This window comes from Hyperolius riggenbachi, chromosome 1 (genome assembly GCF_040937935.1).
Source record: "Hyperolius riggenbachi isolate aHypRig1 chromosome 1, aHypRig1.pri, whole genome shotgun sequence".
NCBI lineage: Eukaryota > Metazoa > Chordata > Amphibia > Anura > Hyperoliidae > Hyperolius > Hyperolius riggenbachi.
In genome coordinates, this window is record NC_090646.1 from 578,862,688 (window position 1) to 578,887,551 (window position 24,864).

Genomic DNA, 24,864 nt, shown 5'->3' on the forward strand with positions numbered 1-24,864 from the left:
AATTGGCTAATCAAAATTGCATGTGTGTACCAGGCTTTACAGCTAATACTGTACATACTGAAAGTAGCAGGGATCAGCATACAATACAGCTGGTTTACAATCAATAAAGGCACAGAGTAACACCTTACACTGTACACACTGGAGGTAAATCAGCACACAGTGCAAGCACTAGAGAACAGCGTATACTGTACATACTGTAGGCAGCAGAATTCAGCACACTGCAGCTAGCGTGCCAAAAATATGACGATCACGTTGTGCGGCGTGCTTATCGCGCCGCACCAAAAAATGGGTGGGCCATGGACCAGAATATAGGTGTGGTAACAGGTGGAGACAAATTTACATGAACCTAGCAATGGTGGGACATCAGATTAGGACAGTGGTGGCGAACCTTTTGGAGGCCGAGTGCCCAAACTGCACCCCAAAAGTCACTTACCGGTATCTATCGCAAAGTGGCAACAGCAATTTAAACTAAATACTGTACAAACGTTTTAACTCATACATGAACATTATGGAAAATCCAAGTTGAAAATAAACTGTGAAGATAAACAATTTCATCCATCCTACTCCTGAAAAATGTATTCAATTTTTTAGAACCTCCCAGTTTTATTTTCTGTTTTAAAACGCTAAAAAAGTAGGTTTAATGCTATTGTCTCATATGATAAGGATTCAGCTTTTCCCAAAGTCTCGCAGTTAGCAATCATGTGACCCCCAACAAGACCTATTTAGCAATCATGAGGCCCCCAACAAATCAGGAGGCCCCCAACAAGACAAATTCAGCAATCATGAGGCCTCCAACAAATCATGAGGCCCCCAACAAGACAAATTCAGCAATCATGAGGCCCCCAACAAGACAAATTCAGCAATCATGAGGCCCCCAACAAATCATGAGGCCCCCAACAAGACAAATTCAGCAATCATGAGGCCCCCAACAAATCATAAGGCTCCCAACAAGACACATTCAGCAGTCATGAGGCACATAAATAGACAGCATTTCACATAAATAGGCAGAATGCCCCCTTAATATGGTAGCCCCCCAAGTTAGGTAGTGAGTGACAGGGACCCCCAGGTTAGCTAGTGAGTGACAGGCGCCTCCAGTTAGGTAGTGAGTGACAGGGACCCCGATAGTGAGTGACAGGGAGCACCTTTAGGTAGTGAGTGAGTGCCAGGGAGCCCCTTTAGGCAGTGAGTGAGTGACAGGAAGCCCCTTTAGGCAGTGAGTGAGTGCCAGGGAGCCCCTTTAGGCAGTGAGTGAGTGACAGGAAGCCCCTTTAGGCAGTGAGTGAGTGACAGGGAGCCCCTTTAGGGAGTGAGTGAGTGACAGGGAGCCCCTTTAGGGAGTGAGTGAGTGACAGGGAGCCCCTTTAGGGAGTGAGTGAGTGACAGGGAGCCCCTTTAGGGAGTGAGTGACAGGGAGCCCCTTTAGGGAGTGAGTGAGTGACAGGGAGCCCCTTTAGGGAGTGAGTGAGTGACAGGGAGCCCCTTTAGGGAGTGAGTGCGTGCCAGGGAGCCCCTTTAGGGAGTGAGTGCGTGACAGGGAGCCCCTTTAGGGAGTGAGTGAGTGACAGGGAGCCCCTTTAGGGAGTGAGTGAGTGACAGGGAGCCCCTTTAGGAGTGGGTGCGTGCCAGGGAGCCCCTTTAGGGAGTGGGTGCGTGCCAGGGAGCCCCTTTAGGGAGTTGGTGCGTGCCAGGGAGCCCCTTTAGGGAGTGAGTGAGTGACAGGGAGCCCCTTTAGGGAGTGAGTGAGTGACAGGGAGCCCCTTTAAAGAGTGAGTGAGTGACAGGGAGCCCCTTTAGGGAGGGAGTGCGTGCCAGGGAGCCCCTTTAGGGAGTGAGTGCGTGCCAGGGAGCCCCTTTAGGGAGTGAGTGAGTGACAGGGAGCCCCTTTAGGGAGTGAGTGAGTGACAGGGAGCCCCTTTAGGGAGTGAGTGAGTGACAGGGAGCCCCTTTAGGGAGTGAGTGAGTGACAGGGAGCCCCTTTAGGGAGTGAGTGAGTGACAGGGAGCCCCTTTAGGGAGTGGGTGAGTGACAGGGAGCCCCTTTAGGGAGTGAGTGCGTGCCAGGGAGCCCCTTTAGGGAGTGAGTGCGTGCCAGGGAGCCCCTTTAGGGAGTGGGTGCGTGCCAGGGAGCCCCTTTAGGGAGTGGGTGCGTGCCAGGGAGCCCCTTTAGGGAGTGGGTGCGTGCCAGGGAGCCCCTTTAGGGAGTGAGTGAGTGACAGGGAGCCCCTTTAGGGAGTGAGTGAGTGACAGGGAGCCCCTTTAGGGAGTGAGTGACAGGGAGCCCCTTTAGGGAGTGAGTGCGTGCCAGGGAGCCCCTTTAGGGAGTGAGTGCGTGCCAGGGAGCCCCTTTAGGGAGTGAGTGAGTGACAGGGAGCCCCTTTAGGGAGTGAGTGAGTGACAGGGAGCCCCTTTAGGGAGTGAGTGCGTGCCAGGGAGCCCCTTTAGTGAGTGAGTGAGTGACAGGGAGGCCCCCCCTCTAGCCGCCGCCGCTCCCCCCCCTACCTCTCAGCAGACCTCAGGATCAGCGGCGACCCGACCAGATGTACGAGCGGGCGCTGGACGCACCCGCTCGATATGCGGAAGTGATGTCACTTCCGCATATCAGTGCGGGCGCTGGGTCCTAGCGCCCGCACGATTGGTCGCCGGCTCGCCGCCTGATCCTGAGGTCTGAGACGAGTGTCAGTGACGCGGCAGCTGGAGGAAGCCGCTGTCTTGACAGAGGGGGCAGCCGGGCGGAGATCCGTGGCACCCCAGGAAAGATTGGGGGCACGTGCCCCCCTAAAACAGGGCTAGCGACGCCCCTGAAACCTGGCAATGTAAACGGAGAATATGATGAAAGCTACACCAAGTAAGACAAACAGGTAGTCCCCGAACTACGGACACACGACTTATAAATGACCGGTCGATATGAACGGCACGAAAAAAGGAACAAATTAAAACATTTTGTTTTTCCCAAAAAGACCTCGTAGTCTTTGAGAAAATCAATAAAAAAAAAAAAAAAGTATCCAGTGTTCTCCCCAGAGCCTTTTAACTGGGCGGAGCGCCCGGCTGGTCTCAGTCCCCGCACGGCTGGTCTCAGGTCCCCCCTGTCTACGGCATGCCGTCCTCCACACTCATCCAGCACTATGTGCAGTGGCTGTGGCATTGGAGCTGGCCCGCTGTCACTCTAACACTAACTCGCCCTCCTCCTCAGCTCCTGCGTATCAGAACTGACATTATAAGTACCGCGGGAGCTTTGAAGGAGTCGGAGCACACAGAGAAAGGGCTGAGAGAACGTGCACTTGCTGTGTTCCCTCTGGAGTCCCGAGACCGAGTAGTGCAGAGGACGGGCTCTCCTCCTCCTGTCTTCCTATTATGCAGGGAATTTCCCAGCACGTGCTCCAGCCTCCCCCGATTAGAGCTCAGGCTCAGAGCACATAGAGAATAGTGTGTAACTCGTTCCTGCCGGGGAGAGCAACAGCAGGGCAGATGGTTATCTTATAGCAGTAATAATGGTCCCCCAGCAATGGAATCCCTGTGATGATTGTCAGCTGCCATCTCTGTGCGACCAAAACAGGTATTAGAAAACTTTACAGGCAGCTACTACTGCTTCCCTTCCCCCACTGCTCTGCCGGAGACGTTGCATAGCTGTGAATCTAGCTGTCCTGGACATCAGTCTGCAGACTTCCTGCAGTGTGCTGTGCACTCACACCATTTTCATTCCTGTATTAGTCTGTTTCTCACTCTCCCTCTTACACATTTCCCTCTCTGTCTACACACTTTCTCCCTCTTTTTTTCTTTCCCCTTTCCCAGTCTTTTTCACACACACTCTGTCCCTCAAAGACAATCTTTCTCCCTCCCAGACACTCACACCTATTCCTCTTCCCTTCAGTTTGTATTCACTTTTTCTACTCAACCCTCTATCCTCCATATACTGTATTTCCTGTATATGTATGTCTGCTTACCACTGCTTGAATTTGTTTAAGGGGAGAAGCCACATCAGAAACCCCCAAGCACTTTTATTTTCTTTTGTAGTGCATGATGTTTAGCATCAGGGCCGTGCAGAGGGTCCTTAAGTGGGGGGTGCTCAAATTTAAAAAAGGGGCCTGGCAATGCCTTCCCCCGCATGCCCCCCCTCCTCGTTTCTGGCTAGGGGGGTAATGATCGTCATGCTGCTGAATGCAGATGATGGGTACCATGTGGGTTCTGGGTGTAAGTACTGAGTGTCATGTGGGTTCTGGGTGTAAGTACTGAGTGTCATGTGGGTTCTGGCTATGGTTGGGTATCGAGTGTCATGCGGGTGTTGATTGCAAGAACTTAGTGCCATGTAAGATCTGGGTGCATGTACTGGATGTCATGTGGGTGCTGGGTGCAGGTACCGGGTTTGACATGGGTGCGAATACTTGGCGCCATGCCTGCACTGGGTGCTGGCTATGGGTGGGCTTTGGGCATCACATGGGTTTTGAATGCAGGTACTTTGGGTGCGGTTACGGGTTAAGTGGATACTTGGTGCAGATAGTGGGTGCCATGTGGAAGCTGTGTGCAGGTGTGAGTACTGGGTGCAATTTTAGGCCTGGGTGCAGATACTTGGTGTCATGTGAGTGTGAGTACTGGGTGCCAGCTATGAGGGGAAGGGGTGGCTGATGGGAAAAGTAGAGGTCAGTGTGGGTGCTGCAGGAAGGGGCAGGGCCATGCAGAGGATCCTCAAGGGTGTGGTGCTCAAATTTGAAATCGATAAATCGTGCTAAATTGTGTATGTAATACCCCCTCTCCATAAAGCATAAGGCAGTCTTATCCCCCCCCCCCCCCCCCACACACACACACACACAAACACCTTTATAGCAGTATCAGGCAGACTGTGTGTCTCCTTCCAACTCTTTTGGTGCTACCACCCTCAAATCAGCAGTGATAGGTGTTCACTGTTAATGGGTTAGAGTGGGCACAGTGGAGCCCACTGTAGGCACAGTCTCCAGGCACAGACTCACCTTTCATTACTGGGACCTCTGTCCCTCTTGATCAGCACCCAAGCCTCTTTTTAGGCAAAGAAGTGGTTACCAATATGCAGTGGTTGCTAAGCATTAGTAGATGCAAAACTGCAGTAAGTGCCAAGGTGCAGTGGGTGCCCAGATGTAGTGGTTGGTAAGATGCAAAGGTTCACTTTGTGCTAAGTTGCAGTGGGTGCCGAGATGCCAACGTAAAGTCTGTGTCAAGCTGCTTTGGGTACCAAGGTCCAGTTTGTATTGGGTGTTTATTTGCAGTGGGTGCTATGCAGTATTGGGTGCTGAATGAGTAGCAGATGGTGATAAACAATAGTAGGTGCCATGTGAGTGCTAATTGGTACAGGGAGCCATGTGAGTGTTGGACATGAGTGAGTAGGGAGAGCCATGTGTGGTCTGGATGTGTGCCATGGGAGAGTACTGTGTCTCAAATGGGTTCGGACCAAGGATGGGTACTGGGTGCTATTTGGGTGCTGGCCATGGACGGGTACTAGGTGCATATAATGGCTTTGGAACTTGGTGACGCGTGAGTACTGTGCAATGTGGGTGTTGATTATGGGGGTATGTGGGTCTTAGGTGCAAATACTGAGTGCCAAGTGGGTACTGGGAGTGAGTACATGGTGACATATGGGTGATGGGTGCTGGCTAGTGGGATATTTGTTGTCATGTGGGTGCTAAAGGCAGATGCTGGGTGCCATGTGGGTTCTGAGTGCTGGCACAGGGTGTCATGTGGATTCTGGCTGTATGGGTGTGTATCAACCATCATGTAGGTGTTGATTGCAGGTACTCAGTCCCTTTTGAGTTCTGGGTGCAAGTACTGGATGTCATATGTGAGTGCTTGGTGTGGGTGCTGGGAACCAAGTGCAGATGAAACATGTGGGTGTTGGGTGCAGGTACTGGGTATCACACAGGTGCAAATACTTGGTGCCATGCCGGCACTGGGTGCTAGCTCTGGGTGGGTGTTGTGTGTCAAGTGGGTTCGGAGTGCAGGTACATCGGGTGCTAGTACTGGTTATGTGAGTTGGTGCCATGTGAAGGCTGTGTGCAGGTGTGAGTAGTGAGTGATATGTCAGAGCTGGGTGCAAGCACTGTGCCATGTAGGTGTGAGTACTGGGTGCCGGCTATAGGGTGAAGGGGTGCAGGTATTGGGTGTCATGTGGCTGTTTGATGCAAGTACTAAGTGCCATATTGAGGCCAGATGTGAGTATTGGGTGCAGGGTGCTTGGTGCAAGTACTGGGTGCTTGCTATAGTAGGGGTTACTGGTTGAGTGTAATGTGGATGCTGAATATTGGTGGGATTGCTGTGGGTCCAGGGGGTGGGAGGTCACTGTGGGTACTGCTATGAATGGCATAGTTGCTGCTAGGGGAGGTCGAGGTCAGTGTGGTTGATGGGGGAAGGGTAGGTCACTGTGGGTGCTGGGGGGAGAAGTAAGTGTTGTGGAAAGTAGAGGTCAGTATGGGTGCTGGAGGAAAGGGAGGTCACTGTGGGTCCTTTGGGGGAGATCAGTGTGGGTCTCAGGAGGTAGAGGTCATTGTGGGTGCAGGGGGTGGGAGGTCACTATGGGTGCTGCTATGAATGGCATAGTTGCTGCTAAGGGAGGTAGAGGTCAGTGTGGGTGCTGGGGGAAGGGTAGGCCACTGTGGGTGCTGGGAGAAGTCAGTGTGGTTACTGGAGGAGGGAGTGGATGCTGGGTGTTGGGAGAAGCCACTGTGGGCGCTGGCAATGGGAGAGGTCACTGTAGGTGGTGCTTTTGGGATGGGAGGTCCCTGTGGGTGCTGCAGGGGACAGGAGGGTAGCCACTGGGGGAGGGAAAAATCACTGTGGGTGCTGGGGGAGGGAGAGGTCAGTGTGGGTGCTGGGGGAGACAGGATCTCTGCTAGTGCAGGGGAGGAAGAGGTCACAGTGTTTGCTAGGTGGAGGGAGAGATCACTGTGGGTGCTAGGTGGAGGGAGAGGTCACTGTGGGTGCTAGATGGAGGGAGAGGTCACTGTGGGTGCTGGGTAAGAGAGAGGTCACTGTGGGTGCTGGGTAAGAGAGGTCACTGTGGGTGCTAGGTGGAGGGAGAGGTCACTGTGGGTGCTAGGTGAAGGGAGAGGTCACTGTGGGTGCTGGGGGAGGGAGAGGTCCCTGTGGGTACTGGGTAGGGAGAGGTCAGTATGGGTCCTAGGTGGAGGAAGAGGTCACTGTGAGTGTTAGGGGAGGGATTGGTCACTGGGTACTAGGTGGAGGGAGAGGTCACTATGGGTGCTGGGGGAGGTAGAGGTCAGTATGGGTCCTAGGTGGAGGGAGAGGTCAGTATGCCACACTAGGATTCCTGTCTGAGCCTCTTCACTTGAAAGTGTCCCAGGCGGAGCTTCCCGCGGGTGGGCGGGGCTTATCGCGGTCGGGGCGGAGCTTATTTTGCACGCGAGAGGGGCCTTTTTTGAAGATTTTAAAAAGGGGGTGCCTGGGCACCCAGAGCACCCCTCTGTGCACGTGCTTGTTTAGCATAGACACACAACAAACATGTCTACAGGGGTTTACTACCACCATGTCAGCCAAAACTAGTCTGTGACTTTTTGAATGAGATAACAGAACAGTTTGTGGGCATGTGTGGTTTTTGGGCCTAAATTAGTCACCCTGACTACAGCCCCTTTCTTGTATTAATCCGGCTTTGGCAGCACTTTATCGGATTGCCCATCAAAACAGCACCACTCCGTGCAAGATGCCTCTTAATCCATTAGCATCATTTAATGTAATCCTCTACCCCTATCGGCAGTGCCTAGCATTATTACCTCACCAAGTAACAACCAGCGTGATCCACCTAATCTTCTCCCTAGCGAGCAGCACCTAGCATGATCCTCCCTGCCCATTTTTGCCTAGTAGTAGCAGACATCACCCTAGTAGCAGAGGTCACCCATTGTGACCTTAATTTCCCACCCGGCTACTTTTTCATGCCACCCGGCTGGAAAAAAATTCTGGGGAGAACACTGGTATCCAACAAAAAAAGGTTTTCAACCCGTTAAAAATGACATTTTGCTGCCGTACACTATACTATATAGCGAGTTCTGAGTTCTACATACACATTTTATAGCAAAACCTGTGATCCAGCGCGGGAATCCTCTGGAAGTTTGCATGGATTACTTGAAATAATTTCAAAGGTATAATTACTTATAATCGTAATTGTGATATTTTAAGTGAAATTTAGCGTAAGCAAAATTAGCACATTACAGTCATCACTAGGACAGAAGGAGGCGCAAAGGACGACAAGGGAGCAGAGGGAAGGAGGTGACACAGTGAGGAGGGGTGGGGGTGACATGGGGGGGAAGAGGTGGCACAGAGGAGGACACTGTAGGCACAGGGGAGCAGAGGTGACAAAGAGGGGGACATTGAGGGAACAGGGGTGACCAGTGTGTGTGTGTGTGTGGGGGGGGGGGGGGGGAAGAGGTGGCACGGAGGATGGACACTGAAGGCACAGGGGGCAGAGGTGACACAGTGGGGAACAGATGTGGACACTGGAGGCACGGGGGACAGGGATAGCAGTGAGCAGAGAATCAGGTTAAAAACAAACCTACAGTCCCTATCTCGTTTGTCACCCAGGGACTACCTGTATATGCAAATTATCACCACTGCTGGGAATGCCAGGAAGAGGCTCCTCCCCCTCTAACCATTCCAGCCTGCTAACTCATGTTCACCCCCCCTCCCCCAATAAGACAGCTCAGCTGCCACTATTGCTCCAAATGCTGGTTAGTCTCTGAGGATGCAGTTCACTATTATTATGATCAGTATATACCAGGGCTGTGGAGTCAGTACACAAATCTTCCAACTGACAATCCTCAGTTTATGAAACCACCGACTCCAGGTACCCAAAATTGCTCTGACTCCTTCTCCACATCCCTGGTTCATACTGCCCAAGTTCAGTTCAGGGTAGTTCATGGTTACTATAAAATGGTCCACATAAACATGTGTTTAAAATGATTTAAAAAGGGGCCCTCTTTTTAAGGGCCCTTCCTAAAAATACACGCAGAGTAAGCTGTTACATTGTGCTTATTCACATAGTAAACAACCTGCAGTCTGTGCTTGCCTCAACTTGAATAATGTACTTTGAAGCTACTTCCACTCATTCAAATGTTACAACTGACACTTCTATATGTACAAAACTGTATTTGCAAAGAGTGACTTAGAAATACAGAACAATTCAAATCAAAACTAATTGTGAAATAGATATTAAAGGAACTAACAATCGTCACAGGGAAAGTTAATCTCCTCTTATGCCCACATATGGTTCTCTTGAGTTATATTAATCTGGGCCAGAACTGTCTGTCCAGTGTGTATTCAATAATCCCCTGAATGGAGTCGTCAGACATGAACTGACCTATTTTTACCTCTTATCTTCTTATCAGGACGTTCAACAAAGACACATAAATAATGCATTCAAGGTGACAGCAGCTCTCAGGTCACTATGCCAGTCATTAGTAGCAGCACAATGACGCATCTTGCTAGCCACCGACTAAAGCTGTGCTCCAGAGAAACATAGAATCACCATTTTACCCAATTTTGTTTCAGAGAGGGGTACAAATATACAAATGAATAAGGTAGGTGTGCGTGTGTTTACTTGTATCTGCTGTAATCCCATGCACAACAAGCGTCTTCTGTGCATGCGCCTGCACAAATGTGTCTACGATATGGGGGCGTACTGCGCGTGGGCACACAACCGCGCATTCGCAGAAGACACTAACCCATCAGGGGTTGGTGATACTATAGAGGCTGACAGCAGAACGGGAGAAAACCGGAGCTGCGACAGGAGAAGCCCCAGGTAAGTTGAGCATTTTTTTTTTAATTGCCTTGGATACTCTTTATGCCCCATACACACTTTCTCTTATGATTGGCTAATCACATACCAATTTTACCACCTCCATGGTATTTCTGCTACTAAAAGCACTGAGTACTCCTGGACAAAGTTAAAACTTACATTTGTTCTTAGTGATCTGATTCTTTGGTGCGCGCAGTACCGAGACCTCAAATATCGGAAACATGAGGTTACAGAATTTCTTCTTTAGGTCAGCATCACTTTTTTTTTTGTCATTGACAAGTTTTGAAAATATCACCTAAGAGAAAACCCAGGTGAAAAGTGAATTGCATATGGCTCACAGACTCTTACCGATACTCTCAACACTAACCTTTGTTTGGGCACGCCGAACACCAACCTTACTACCAATAAGAAAGGAAGTAACAAAAGTCTTTAACCGAACATTCTTATCATTCTTATATAGGCCTAACAGTATCCTATCACTTATGACACTAATCAAATCTTCCCTCTCTGCCTGCCAAAAACAGGGCGCAACCCCCACCCCCCCTGAAATAGACTGCTCAGCTCCTCTTGCAACGCACACAACTATTGCAGCCAAAAAGAACCTCAGCCCCATAGCTGTAATTAACTTTTCGTCTAGGAGATAGCTGAAAAGTGTTGGTTTCCACAGCGCCAAAATAAACTGCTTCAGGAGAGATAGACCTTCTGTTATATTTAAAGTGCACCTAAGACGAGAAGAGTCTCTGGTACAATACTTACCTGGGGATTCCTTAAGCCCTGTTAGGGCTGCTCATCCCTCGTCATCGCCAAGGGTGACTCCTGTCACCCGCAATTGTCCCCAAAAGCCTTGGCACAGATTGCTCCCAGGGACAGGAGAGTGGCGGGGTAGCCCGTCTGACCGGGCCGCGCATTTACGACGGACCGTGACTCGGCTAGGCTTTTTGGGGACAATTGCGAGTGACGGGAGTCACCCAGGGAGATGGCGAGGGACCGGGCTTAAAGAGACTAATAAAAAAAAAATCCCCTGGGGGGTACTTACCTCAGGAGAGGAAAGCCTCAGGGTCCCAATGAGGCTTTCCCCATCCCTTTAGCTGCAGGCAATCCGGCGCTGTCTCCCCTGAAGCATCCCGCAATCCTGGTTCACAAGCCTGACAAGGCTTGATATATTTACCTTCCCTGGCTCCAGCGGGGGCGCTGTTGCGTCTGCTCTACTACGCAGGCGTAGGAGACTTGCGATCGGCTATTTACGCCTATCTCCGAATGGAGAGCCGATACTGCGCCTGCGCTGGAGCCCGGAAGGTAAATATTTACATCCCCGCTGTTCGGAGGGGCACAGCGAGACTGTCGTGGGACGGAGGAGGACGAGGGAAGCCTCGATAGGATCCGGAGGCTTCCCCCAGCCGAGGTTGTTTTTTTTAAGGAAGCCCCAGGTCAATTTTGTACCAGAAACGCCTCTCGTCTCTGGTACACTTTAAACTGACACGTTGCATCTCGGAGGAATCCTTTTTTATTCAAAGATAACCATTTTGTCCTTGGAGCAGTAATGCAAACAATCTGTTTCTCTGCACATTTCCAGACATTAAAAATGCAAAACTAGACTGGTGGCTAGAGAGATGGTCGACACTTGTGCACTTAAGTCTTGTATAAAAAAAAAACACAAAAAACCCACACAAACAAAGGCCTACACATGTCAATGCCCAATCTAATGACACTTCATGAATTTATGAAATGCATCTTTAAACATACCGGTACTTTAAGCCCCCCTGAAAAAAAGAGAGTGTCAGCGTGTATAGGTTACCTTGTCTTTATAAGTGGTTGAGTGACCCACTGTCTGAGCTTCCGTCTACCGAATGGAGTTTTTGTATGATCCAAAACCCAGATTAGGCTGCCCTTTGTCTTCTGATCAGTCTGCATTTTAAAATAAAGGATATGAGTCTACTACAGAGTAATGGCAGGTTTTAGAATACAGAGACAGTGTGTATTTGTGGTGAAATACTATTGTAAAGGTTAGATGATACATTTAACACCGTTGCAATTTGGAGGTTTGCTGACCGTCTCACTGTATGTCAGCTGAACTCCGCTAAAACAACTGCAGCTGCTGTGAGAAAATGTGTTACATGGTAAATCAACTACAGGTTGTAACAATTTAATGAGAAGTATACTGACAAAAAAATTAAAAACATTTTTTAAATAAAATTTTTGTTTTTTTACAAATACACATTTAATACCTAGAAAATACATTTTGGAAAACTAAGTATTGCCAACTTATATGTGTAGTGTAGAGAAAGGAACACCATTGAGCAAGAGGCTTCAACACAATGAAGACCAAGGAGCTCTCCAAACAAGCCAGGGACAAAGTTGTTGAGAAGTACAAGTCAGGGTTGGGTGATAAAAAAAAAAAAAAAAAAAATTCCACAGTTTTGAATATCCCCAGGAGCACCATCAAAGCCATCACCTTCCAATGGAAAGAACATGGTACCACAACAAGCCTGCCAAGTGAGGGCTGTCCACCAAAACTCACAGAACGAACAAGGAGGGCATTATTCAGAGAGGCAGCACACAGCCCAAAGGTAAACTTGCAGGAGTTCAAGAGCTCCACACCAGAGTGTAGAGTATTTGTCCATAAGACCACAACAAGCTGTACACTCCATAGAGCCGGGCTTTATGGAAGAGTGGATTGAAAAAAAAAAACATTACTTAGCGCTAAAAATTAGAAGCCATGATTTGAGTTCGCCAAAGGTCATGTGGGTGACTCCCCAAATGTATGGCGTAAGGTGATCTGGTCAGTAGAGAGACTTACAATAAACTTCGGCCACCATGCTACATCTTGCGCAAACTTAAAGGTGGCCACCAATGATCCAATTTCTAGCGAAAAAATGTTAGAGCGATCAGAAATTCTGATCGGATTGGTTGTAAATAATCTCCATTGGACACAATCGATTATGAACGAGTGAAAAAAATGTCGCCCGAATGAATTTTTGTTGAACCAAAATTTGGATTTTCTTGTTGGTTGTGATAGATAGGAAGCAAAGATTGGTTCGTTGATGGTGTAGTGAACGATTTATTAAAATATTTCAGTTCCGATCAGAATTTCTGATCGCTCAAACGATTTTTCGCTAGAAATCGGACCGTTAGTGGCCACCTTATCTTACAAGAAGTGACTTCTTTTGCAACTAACTGGCCTTTTTTGAGCATTTTCTAGCACATGTAAAGCAACTGTAAAAAGACTGACCAGATAAGAGACCAGTTTGGCACAGCTTGCACAATTACTGTAGTATCCAGTCTAAGAATCTGTGTTATTTTGTTATTTTCTACAAATGTACGAGTCTGTTAAATACAAAGACAGCTTTAATAGATCAAAATCAAAATGAGGGAATAGAGTATTGATTAGTTTAGAAGTCTAGAAGCAAGAGTTCCCTTGCCACAGTTTTAATAGAGGAGAACTCTGGGGACACTATTAACTAAAGGCAATCTACTGTGATGCTTTCAAGAATTTTGTGCATTTGCCAGCAGCGTGTAAACCATCACTGTGTCCTGTTCCATCAATTTCTGCAATGTTCACCAGCAAATAAGAGCAAGTTTGCACTATAACCATGTGCTTTATTTATATAGAAGATCTTTATTCCAACAGTGCTGCAGGCTCAAACAATTGTAATAGTCAAATGTGAATGTGGTTAAGCAAGAATTGTGCTTTTATAAAGTGCCTGAACAGAGGACAGACATACTTTTTTTTAAACTGTACTCAATTATAAAAGCTATTTTTAAATTAGCATTTGCTTATTAAGTGTCAGCATTTCTTCCTTTCTTAAGAAGAAAATTATAAAAGCTTTTTTAATTAAGGCCTTCTTTTCTAAATAATTATTGTATAATTTTATGCAGAGCATATGTTTGAAATCAACGCTTGAGAACAGCAAACATTAAAGAGGAACTTCAGCCTAAACAAACATACTGTCATTAAGTTACATTAGTTATGTTAATTAAAATAGGTAATATAATCTCTTACCCACCCTGTTTTAAAAGAACAGGCAAATGTGTGCGATTTCATGGGGGCAGCCATCTTTTTGGTTGAAAGGAGGTGACGGAGCATGAGACAGTCCCAACTGTCCTGTGTCCCGATCACCCCTCCCATCTGTGCACGCTGGGCTTCAAATCTCAAATTCAAAATAAAAAACAAACAAACAAATTTGCACCAAAACAGCAGAAGAACAACATCATCAGAAATCCCATCATGCTTTGCACAGCATCAGGGGAAAATGCCCAGGCAGATTTCTTTGATGGGGCAGAACTTAGCTTCTGTGCAGCTAAAAATAAGGCTGGGTTAAGAAAAACAAAGTTCTGATGCTGTGAAACGGTTAAAGAAACACCAAGCCTATTCAGTGCTGCCGAGTAGATTTTTAGTCTGGATGTTCACTTTAAAGGGAACCAGAGAGGAACGGGGGGTTGAAAAAAGAAAATGATTTTATACATACCTGGGGCTTCTTCCAGCTCCATAAGCCTGAATCGCTTCCACGCCGCCGTCCTCAGCTTCCTGGATCCGCCGGTACCGGGCCCGTCACTTCCGGCGGACGCGGCCAATTGTCCGCATCACAGGGGCTCCCTCCATACATGTACGCATGCGGCAGCGCAGTAAGCAGCCACATGCGTATCTGTATGGAGAGAGAGCACCCTGTAATGCGGAGAATTGGCCGCGTCCGCCGGCCGACTTGCCGACTCGCGGCAATGACGGGACCCGGTGGCGGCGGATCCAGGCAGCGGAGGACGGCGGCGTGGGAGCGATCCGTGCGTATGGGGCTGGAGGAAGCCCCAGGTATGTATATTGAATCCTCTCTGGTTCCCTTTAAGCAAAGAATGAATATCTTTATTATTGTGGCTTCATTTATTTATCATTATATGTCAGTCTAGGGCCAATTTTGGGGGAAAGCCAATTAACTTATCTGTATGTTTTTGAAATATGAAAGGAAACCAGAGTGCCTGGAGAAAACCCACAAACATGGGGGAACCTAAATTCAAGGCAGATAGTATCCCGGCTGAGATTTGAATCGGGAACCCAGTGCTGTAAGGTTATGCGGTATGCACTGCGCCACTGTACCGCCCCATGGGCTTGATTCACAAAATGGTGCTAACTGTTAGCACGGCTTTGCGCACGTTTTCGTGAAAAAACGGGTTTCGTACGAAAAACCCACGATTGCGCTCAAAAAAATCCCGTTTGCGCATTAACGCAAATTCTTCGCACGTTAACGTTTGCGCGATAACGCTAATTTTTCGCACAATAACCGTTATCACGCAAAAAGCACTTTTCACAGCGTGTTAACAGTTAGCACCGTTTTGTGAATCAGGCCCCATATGTGGCTTTGCCCACTTATCTCTGCAGAGCCTTGAGAATATTCCAGGTGTCTGCATAGACATATGTGTACAGACCTGTTCACCACAGCCTACTTTCTTTATTATTTACCATACTGTTTGGCATATAAGACTTTTTCTTACCCCAAAAATGGGGAGAAAAAGTTATCGCATCTTAGGGAATCCTTCAATTACAAAAGCCCGCGGATACAAATCGCCACAATGTTGGGGACTCCCTGTATTGTCCTGATGTCGTCCTCTGGTCCCGTGTCCTCCTTCCTGCTTTTACTGAAAAAATGAAAGCAGCGGCATCTATTGGAGCTTGGGGCGATCAAAGACCTCTCCCTCACTGCTCCCCTAGTGCCAGCTTCTGTGATCAGAAGAAGCCGGCACTAGAGGAACAATGAGAGATAGGAGAGGTCTCTGACCCAATGGATTAGGTGAGCCGTGCTGCCTCTGCTTTCATTTATTACGTGGGTGCCAAGGAGAAGATGGGGGGGGGGGCACATAGGGGACACATGAGGTACAAGAGGGACACAATAATTGGGGAGAACATCTACAAGAAGCTCCTGGACCATGGATGCACCAGGTTTAGTATATTCTTTTCTCCCCTGGTTTTTGCCCTTTAAACCTAGGTGTGTCTTACAGTCCGGAGCGTCTTATATGTGAGTATATTGTTGCTCCACATGGCAAAGCACTACAATAGCTAGCAATATCAATGCACTACTATGGAAGTGTGCCAAAGCTTCTATTAATTTCTATGGAGATAGGAATTTAGGGATTTTAGTGGTAATTACGGTATTTTCCACCGTATAAGATGCACTTTTTCTCCCAAAAAATGTGAAGAAAAAATTTGAAGAATCCCCGACTTCCCAATGCCCGCCTATTCAAACCGCCGCCATCGGGGATTCCCTGCCTGGTCCCATGCTGTGCCTGACTTCCCCCCTCGCGTGCCTCTCCTCTCTCCCCCTTGTGTCTCTGGGACCCCCCCCCCGTGCGAGCAGTGGCTTACCTCATCAATCATGCCCGCGGTGATTGAAGACATCCAGCTTCTCAGTGTGGCTTCCTCTAGTGCCTCAATGACACAAGAAGATGGATATCTTTACAGGATACAGGAGGGGACACAGGAGGACACCATTTGGGGGAGGATGCAGGAAGAAATCATACTTGTACAAGACGCCCCTGAAATATGGATGCACCAGTTTTACTTTATATTTTTTCCACTGGTGTTTGCCCTCTAAACCTAGTTAGGTCTTATATTCCGGAGCATCTTATACGGCGGAAAATACGGTACATGTACTGTAATTAATTTGAGATTTATATAATGAAATGTTACAGAGATAGAAAAAAGCAGTGGTTCACCAATATTACACAAAAGTTGCATTTTTGAAACACACAACTGAAAAAATTCAAATATTCATTTAAAAATATCCTCCACACCTGCTATGCTGAATATCGGGGGGTACTTATGCTGCCCTCAAGAGGGATTTGTATCATAGAAAGATTAAAAAAAAATGTATATACACAAACCTACATAAGTAGGTTATCGTAAATTAAAAGGAAAGGGGAATATGTGGAAATGCTATATACAAGGGTCCTGTGGAAAATTAGGAAAACATTTAACTTATTTCATTTTAGACACTGTATTTTCTAATTATTTTTTTTCATATAATCACCTCCTTATATCTTTTCACAAGCTTTTCAATCTTTGTTGTAGTAGCATCACATTCCACAACTATGAGCTGTAGGAATAGGTGGGGCTTCAGGCTAATGCTGCTGAACAAACAAACAGCTACCAGCGTTCTGCAGTCATATGACAAGCAGTGCCAGAGAGAAGAGAATGTTGAGGAACATTTTCTATGTGCCAGTGCACTAGCAGTGGCTATTGCCTGAATTTATCCCTTTAGGGCTTATCGCAGAGTGCCAGAAGTTTCTAGTTTACAAGCACAGAGCACCACTGACAGGAGCTAGATGCAGAGAGAGGAAATCAGAACATCATACTCTCAGCTAAGCCTTTGTACATTTAAGGAAATGAGACGCCAGAGCTGTCGAGTTAGCCTTGAACACAATACACATGCGGGAGAGATTACAGCAGTTGCTTAGCAAAATGCACACATATGAAATCTGTATCCTCTTGAATCAAGGTTTGACCTCAGAAGTTTAAAACTAGAAAATGTAATAAAAATGTTTTCCGGTGAAATCCTGACAGGTCAGTACAGCGGTCACCATGCCTGTCTGAAGGACTGTGGTGGATGTACAGTATAGTAAATGAACTTTCATGTAGGCGGTCATTGCATTGTTCCGTTTACAAAGTGCTGGTTTCCTTTTTATTCTACTCACTGGCTGCACGCTTGTTCCAAGCATGTGACCTGCCAGATTAGAATTACTGCCTGACTAGTAGCATTTTCTAAAAGGGACAGCAATAGCAACATGCATAACCTGATAAGCAGAGGATTTCTTAAGTGTCTAGGAGTAAAATGTGTTATCCTAAAAAGTACATTAACAACAGATTACATGATGCAGACCAATGACAACAGGTTACATTCCAAAGCACAATACCGCACATGTTTCTACAGAGGAAGAGAGGCATTGTGCTTTCCAAAGCATAAATAGGTCCATCCAAATGTGCCAAATACAGGCAATATGTCAGCATTTTGTGGAATTGACAGTGTCTGCTTAGCTGGAGATCACAGAAGATAAGCCATCCTGTGAGCCTGACCGAGATTTATCAGAAATTGTCTAATGTAAGGAATCAAAATGTGCAGCCTTCTACAGTGTCACATAAGACCTTAGCAAATGATGCTTAAAGTATAGTGTGCACATGTTTACAGCTGAAATATGAAGCCTATGCAAGGTTCACATAATATTGCTGGTGGCTCCTTCACAGAGCCAGCCCAAACATTCCCAAATGCTAGTGGCTAGTGGCCTCTTCAGTACTCCCTCCCTACCACTAGGTGGCATCGTGAGCATCCAGAGGAGAAAAGGGTGATTGGCCGGAATTAGGAAACAAGAAAAAGCAACAAAGGTGAGTGAAAGAAGATGGGCACAGCTTTGGCCTCTAAGCCCTGCCCCACATATACAAAATGGGCAGTGATTGGCTGCCAAAGCAACTGAATCCACTACATAGCACGAGCTCCTGTGGTAGTAGAGCAACATTTACTGAACATAATTTTCAAATACATTTTTATAACTTATTCAAACAGCGTGAGCTGGACAGCTGACTGGAAAGAATGTTTGAAGTAAAACTCTGCAGCTGACGAGGACTAATAAATAAATGTATGAATCCCAATTATCTTATTTCCTAGTGGCTAATGCGCTCCTCCTATTTTTAGTAATTTCACTCCAAACCAGTAAACACTTTGGAGAGCAGTGTCAGTAGGGGATATAACCTTACAAATATCTAATGAAAATGGAATCTGCGCTCAAAGTTAGGAAATAGCAAATGCAAATATTTGCATCCCAATCTGTGCAGCATGCTCCAGAATAGTGACAAGAGTGATGTACAGGAGAACCTGCTAAGCGTGAATTCTGATCTGTGAGGTGGTCAGCCAAGAAATCTGGTGAGCGCTGTATGTTTCATAAGGATTGCAGTTCTTCGGGAGATGCAATTTGATGAACTGAGAGACTGTTTAATTCACCTGTACAGTTATTGGTGAGGAGCTAGATTGATAAGTGGACTGGACTGTGGTTTAATACTCTGGTGCATGCTGCACAGATTGGGATGCAAATATTTGCATTTGCTATTTTTTTTTACTTTGTTGAGCGCAGATTCCAGTTTCATTAGATATGAATCCCAATTGTTGCTATTATCAAGGTTTTCAAACAAAACAACGACATGGAGTTCTTCGGTCAGAAGACTCTCTCTCTGGCTGGCTTTAGCTTTATAAATGAATGGACGGATGCAATCCTGTGTCAAATAAAACATAGCGGTAATCATTTCACACTGATTCAAACAGTAAGGGCCCGTTCACACTGCACGCGTTTCCAGCCGCGTTTTGGAAACGCGTGCAGGTGGCCAAAACGCACGACATCAGACATTGCATAGAGTGCAATGTCTAATGTTCACACTGCATGCGTTCCGGACCTGTGCGGTCCGGGAACGCATGCTGCACGCAGATTTTGCAAAAACGTGTGGCTGTCCCATTCACTTTTCAGTGATGGGATCAGCCACGCAACGCACACAAACGCGGATGGCCATGCGTTCGTACGCGTTGCGGTCCACACGCGTTCCGCACGCATGGCCATCCGCATTTCTGATCTGAACGGGCCCTAACCGGCAGACAGGAGTTACCGCGGCAGTTGAAAGTGAAGAACAAAGGCCTCCCACAGCATGTTGGACAGTGTCATAGCAACGGTACTCCAAACAGTACTGTTGTCAAGGTTGTATATATTTAAAAAAAATAAAAAAAAAATGTAATAGTGTAATATGAGCTTGCTGCCAGTTTGGAAAATTCTGAGTTGGCTGGAAAGTAGATTAAAGTAAAAACTGAAAAGAAAAAATGATTATGCATACTAAGGGCCCCTTTGAATTACAAAGTGTCAAATCGCATGCTTTTTAACCCGTGTTTTACAGTAAGTTTTTAAAAATGCGTGGTTTTTAAAAATCATTTTTCATGCATATTTTGTGTGTATTTACATGGGTTTGTGCCCTTTTTTATACTATGCGATTCTACATAGGGCTATATATCTATCCATCTCTGGGTATTTTTTTTTTTTTTTTTTTTTTAATTAATTAATTTATTTTTTGCAGAAGCATATGCAAATCACATTTACCAAACTACACATTTCCCATTGAAATACACTGTAAGTGAACTGCAGCTTTTTCTCATCTGCAGCTGACGAGGACTAATAAATAAATAAAAATATAAATGTATGATTCCAAATAATTGTTGCTATTTTTTATCAAGAATTCCATCTAAAAAGACACCACATGCAGAGCAATGTGAAATAGGCATAGAATGGTAATTATCCCATTTCCTTTCATGTACTGTGCGGTCTAATGTGAATTTCCATGTTTGAAAACTGCATGAAGTGGAAATGGGCCCTTTAAGCAATACTATGGCCAGCTGCATTGTGTGCCTGTCATATGAAATGCAGTGTAATCTCAATGAATGCAAAACAAAGCAATATACCCGTCATCTAATTAATAAGACAACATTTGGGTTATCGAATGTGGTTCTTAGATAAACACAGTATTTTAAGGAAATGAATAACTTTACAAGATAAGCCTTCCCATTAGTGTGCTTCTGAATCTTCACAAAGAACACACTGCCTGCAAACATGGTTCTGGTTGCTGGGCAACCGATGGAAAAGGAGGAAATTAAAAGATGTGATCAAATACTTACTTGATTTTGTAAGATTTCTAGGTTTCTTAGTGTTATCCCATTGATACACATTGTCTCTACTGAATTGGACATTGCAACAAACTGACTGAAACAAAAAAAAAAAAACAAAAAAAAAAAAAGAAAGAAAGAAAGTAAAATAATATATATGTTACATATGGTAAGAACTAGAAAGTGAAGAAAAAAAACACATTTATAATCAAGTAAAATGTAAATTAACTGTAATTAGCATTTCAAACGTTTTGTCGTCTGTGTGTACAAGGAGTGTGTAGAACAACTTTTTGTTTGAATGACAAGTCGATAATCGGGCCTAAAATCAGATGTGTGTATGCACCTTTACTCTCCTCTGCCTGATTGTGTATGCATTGCCCGCCCTCCTCCCACTCTTAGCTCTGCAATAGAAAGTGCATTGTCTCAGCATGAGAAATATTCTCCAATTAGAGAGGAACAGAGGTGTGGGAGGGGAAAAAAAGAGGAAAAGAGGCTTCAGCCAATCAGGATGCATTAAGTCGGAGGGGGAAGTAAAAAAGCAAAAAAAGACAACCCAGCATGCCCAGCAACTTCCTCTGTGCGGCAATGTACCAAATAAGAGTCAGGTAAACTGGGGAATGATCACTTATCAAAAATAAAAGTACCGTATACACTAGAGCATAAGCAGAGTTTTTGAGACAAAAAAGTGGCCCAAAAGTGGGGCCTCAGCTTATATTTGAGTCATTGAGGTGCTATCCTCACCCATTTCCCAGCATGTGGTCTACCCCCCTCCAGAGCAGTATTTCTAAATTCCGTTCCTCCTCTCTGTTGCCCCGACATGTGCCTGGCCACCACTAGAGCAGTATTTCTAGTTTACCTTCCCCCCCCCCCCCCTCTTTGATCCCCGGCATGTCGTCGGCGCACCCAGCCCGCTAGAGCAGTATTCCTAGTTTACCTTCCTTCCTCTCTTAACCCCTCGGCAAGTGCCCGATCCCTGCCAGATCTGGATGCGCGGTTTCCACCACAAGTGTCCCCGGAATATGCAAATCCTTACACCATGCAGCGTTCAGTTACCGCTGACAGGATTCATCTTCAGATCTATCACCGGCTCATCTCTGTGACGCTATGCAGTAGCGCACGTAATTGAGATGAGCCTGTGATATAGCTGAAGATGAGTCCTGTCAGCGGTGACTGAGCGCTGCACGGTGTAAGGATTTGCAAATTCCAGGGACACTCGAGAAGGAAACCGCACATCCCTCTCTGGCAGGGACCGGGCACATGAGAGGAAGGAAGGTAAACTAGGAATACCGCTCTAGCAGGGCTGGGTATGCCAACGACATGCCGGGGATCAAAGGGGGAGGGGGTAAAGGTAAACTAGGAATATCGCTCTGGAGGGGAGTAGACCACATGCTGGGGGGATCGGTGCAGAGGGAAGGTAAACTTGGAACACCGGGCCGGGTACATGCCAAGGGTTTAGAGAGGGGAGAAGGTAAACAAGAAATATTGTTCGGGGGTTGAGCCACATGCTGGGGGATCAGAGAGGGAAGGTAAACTAGGTAATAAAAGTAAACATATTCCATTGACACTCATATAGGAAACAAGGGGGAATCAGATTCAGATTTCACTACAGTAAGAATGGGCTGTGGAGGTAAGGACACAAGACAACAGATGGCAGCACCCGAGGAATCGCATTTACTGGGCAACAAACACTTTCAAAAGGCAGATAACATTTTCTGACTTTGCTAATGTGTGTCTGTGTAGTGTGTGCAGCTATTTGTGTGTGAGTTTTGGGAGTGCAGAGGTCATTGATGAGTGATAAGGTGGAAGGGAGCTAGTCCACCATTAGTCACATCTCATTGCCAAAATCACTACCTGCCTGTGAACTGTCGTTCAGTGACTCCTGAGGTAAGAAAAACACAATCAAAGCAAGGTCCCCTTACCATAAACTGTGCTGCATTTTCTATCCTTGGCATATACTAGGGTCAATACTTTTTTCCTATTTTTAAAGGAAAAAGTTAGGGGGTCGGCTTATACTCGAGTATATACAGTAATAGTGATTTCAACTTTTGGAATGCCTGGTTAGCATCCTTATTACTTGTTTGCCAGATAAAAATAAAGAATTGTATTTTTGATTTTAAGCCCAACAGTTACAGTTTCAAAGTGATTTGGCATCAGCTAATCTAGGAGCTTTTACACAGACAAACAAGCTCTACAACTGAGTGCCTTTACCGATACAGGAAAATGTGTGTGCCTGGATTAGTGGGTATTTAATAACAGAGACCTATGTCATAAAAGCTAATGGAGACAGGGCAACATAGTATAAACAGCATCCCATGACTGCAGGTAGAAAAAATAATCTATCTCTAGCAAGAACTGTAATTTCATTAGGGAGCAGAAACTGGCATGTTAGAAGTGTCAGCAGTAGAAACCTAATGACCACAGGCAAAATATCCATTTGTTAACATCCACCAACTTACACTAAGCTAGTAACTGTCACTGCAAGAAAGAAACACTATGCCTACCTTGGATTATGTAGGATCCTTTCTAAATTAAATTCCTTAAGATAGGTGATAAGAGCAGCCAAAGAACAAATCACGTTCTTGTTTAATTTCAGAATGTGAGCTAATCTTTCCGAGCCTGAACCTTGAAAAAAAAAAGGAGAAAAAGAAACTATTTTATCGAGTTTGTAGAAACACCAAAAAAGAAACAAGTGATTATTCTCCATTAAGACCTTGTTCACATAGGTCTTTATACATAGGCATATTCACATTTCATTGCAATAGGAAAAGTCATGTTGACAGCCTATGATAACTAATGGGCTCCTTCACATCTAATTGTTTTGTTGAAACCTTATTCAATTGGGTGCTGATAAGTTCCAGGCTTTGCACAGAAAGAAGAGACCCAGAGTTCTAACACATTTATTCAAAATATTCCCCCAGATACTGATGCACTTGATAAAGTGTATTTACAGATTTTCTAGACAGCTCAAATAAAAGTCCTATTTTGTCCTTCAAAATAGTTCTTGGCATCATTAGATAAATAATAGTAACAGAGGCGCCAAAATAGAATAAAATAGTTAAAAACTGTTTAAAAGTATGCATACCTGGAGAACTTACAATAAATCTTACTGTTCCTTTATAACGACTCATCGGCTGGTCATTATATACCTGAGGGTGGTAACCACCAACCCCCCTCCTTTTAAACAGTTTTTAACTATTTTATTCTATTTTGGCGCCTCTGTTACTATCATTTATCTACTGATCTGGTCCACCCTGGGTGGAGGGGTGTATCCCCATCTTTTCCTGTCTACAGAGAGCGACTTCTTACTACCTTAGTGGGGTCAGGTCATAATTCTCCCCACCTGCACATCCAGTGGTTGCCTTTGAGGTAACCCAGCCTTGTGAGTATATCACTATTATTTCAACTATACTCCATTCACCTTGACATACTACACCATATTGGGCTCTCGGTTTTCACTTTTTGTATCTTCCTAAGCCTCTTGGCATCATGTTTGACATCAGAAATGTTCTTAAAACGTTGCCCCTTCAGGTGTTTCTTCTAGTTTGAAAACAGGTAATAGTCCTAAGGTGCCAGGTCAAGTGAGTAGGGGGTATGGTGGACCAACTGGAATCACACGGTGCTTAATTTGGCTGCCACAACGTTGGCTACGTGTACAAGGTACAAGTGCGTTCAACTTTCCATAGAGTATCAGCTTAATTGCCTCCTTCAGCTGTTCCAGGAGGTTAGCATAATACTCTCTGGTTGTATTAGAGCCCTGAAGTAGGTAGTCCAACAAAAGAATACCATCTTTGTCCCAGAAAATGGACGCCGTGACTTTTTTTGAGTGATTTCTGGGCGCGGATAATCCACTGCAGCACCATTCCTTTGACTGTTCCTCGGTTCCAGTATCATAAATGTGGAGCCACGTGCCATCCTCAGTTACTAACCTAGCCAAAAGGTCCTATGCAGCTTTAAAATGGGCCAAAACAGCCTATGGATGCTTTAACTTGTTCCTTCTGATCACTGTTCTAAGTTTGCGCATGTCTGGGATAGTGGTGATAAACTCAAAATACCGAAGTGAGATGTCCAGTATCTGGTCTATCTTTTTTGCAGATATTCACTGGTACCTCTATCAGCTCATGGACAGTATCGCAGGTTGCCGGATCAGTTGAGGTTGGGGGCGGGCGCCCATTGTGTATACCTAGCATTAGAAAGCTTACTATTTGAACCAGAGATGGAAGTGGAAACATGGCATTTTTGTTTATAATATTTAACAGTTTTCCTTTTTTTCTTTCTCAAATTGTACCAGAGAAGAAAATTAAAGTAATAAAAAAAGAAAAACAGATACCCCAGTAGTGGAAAGCCTCTGACTAGTTCAGAAAAAGATACATCATGCTCCTACCGTGTACAAACTTATCTGAACTGGGCATGTGTGACTAAGGTCCGCACA

General features: G+C 45.7%; 1 protein-coding gene across 4 annotated transcripts in view; it reads right to left on the bottom strand.

The window, feature by feature from the left end:
- MSH3 (mutS homolog 3) overlaps window positions 1-24,864 on the bottom strand; it is a 246,423-nt gene that overhangs the window by 135,634 nt on the left and 85,925 nt on the right. For all 4 annotated transcript variants that reach the window (XM_068247988.1, XM_068247981.1, XM_068247994.1 and 1 more), the window contains exons 10-12: window positions 22,937-23,057; window positions 20,448-20,532; window positions 11,561-11,670 (exon numbers count right to left, since the gene is read on the bottom strand). In XM_068247988.1, coding sequence (XP_068104089.1) covers window positions 11,561-11,670; window positions 20,448-20,532; window positions 22,937-23,057 — 316 coding nt within the window. The remainder of the gene's footprint in view (window positions 1-11,560; window positions 11,671-20,447; window positions 20,533-22,936; window positions 23,058-24,864) is intronic.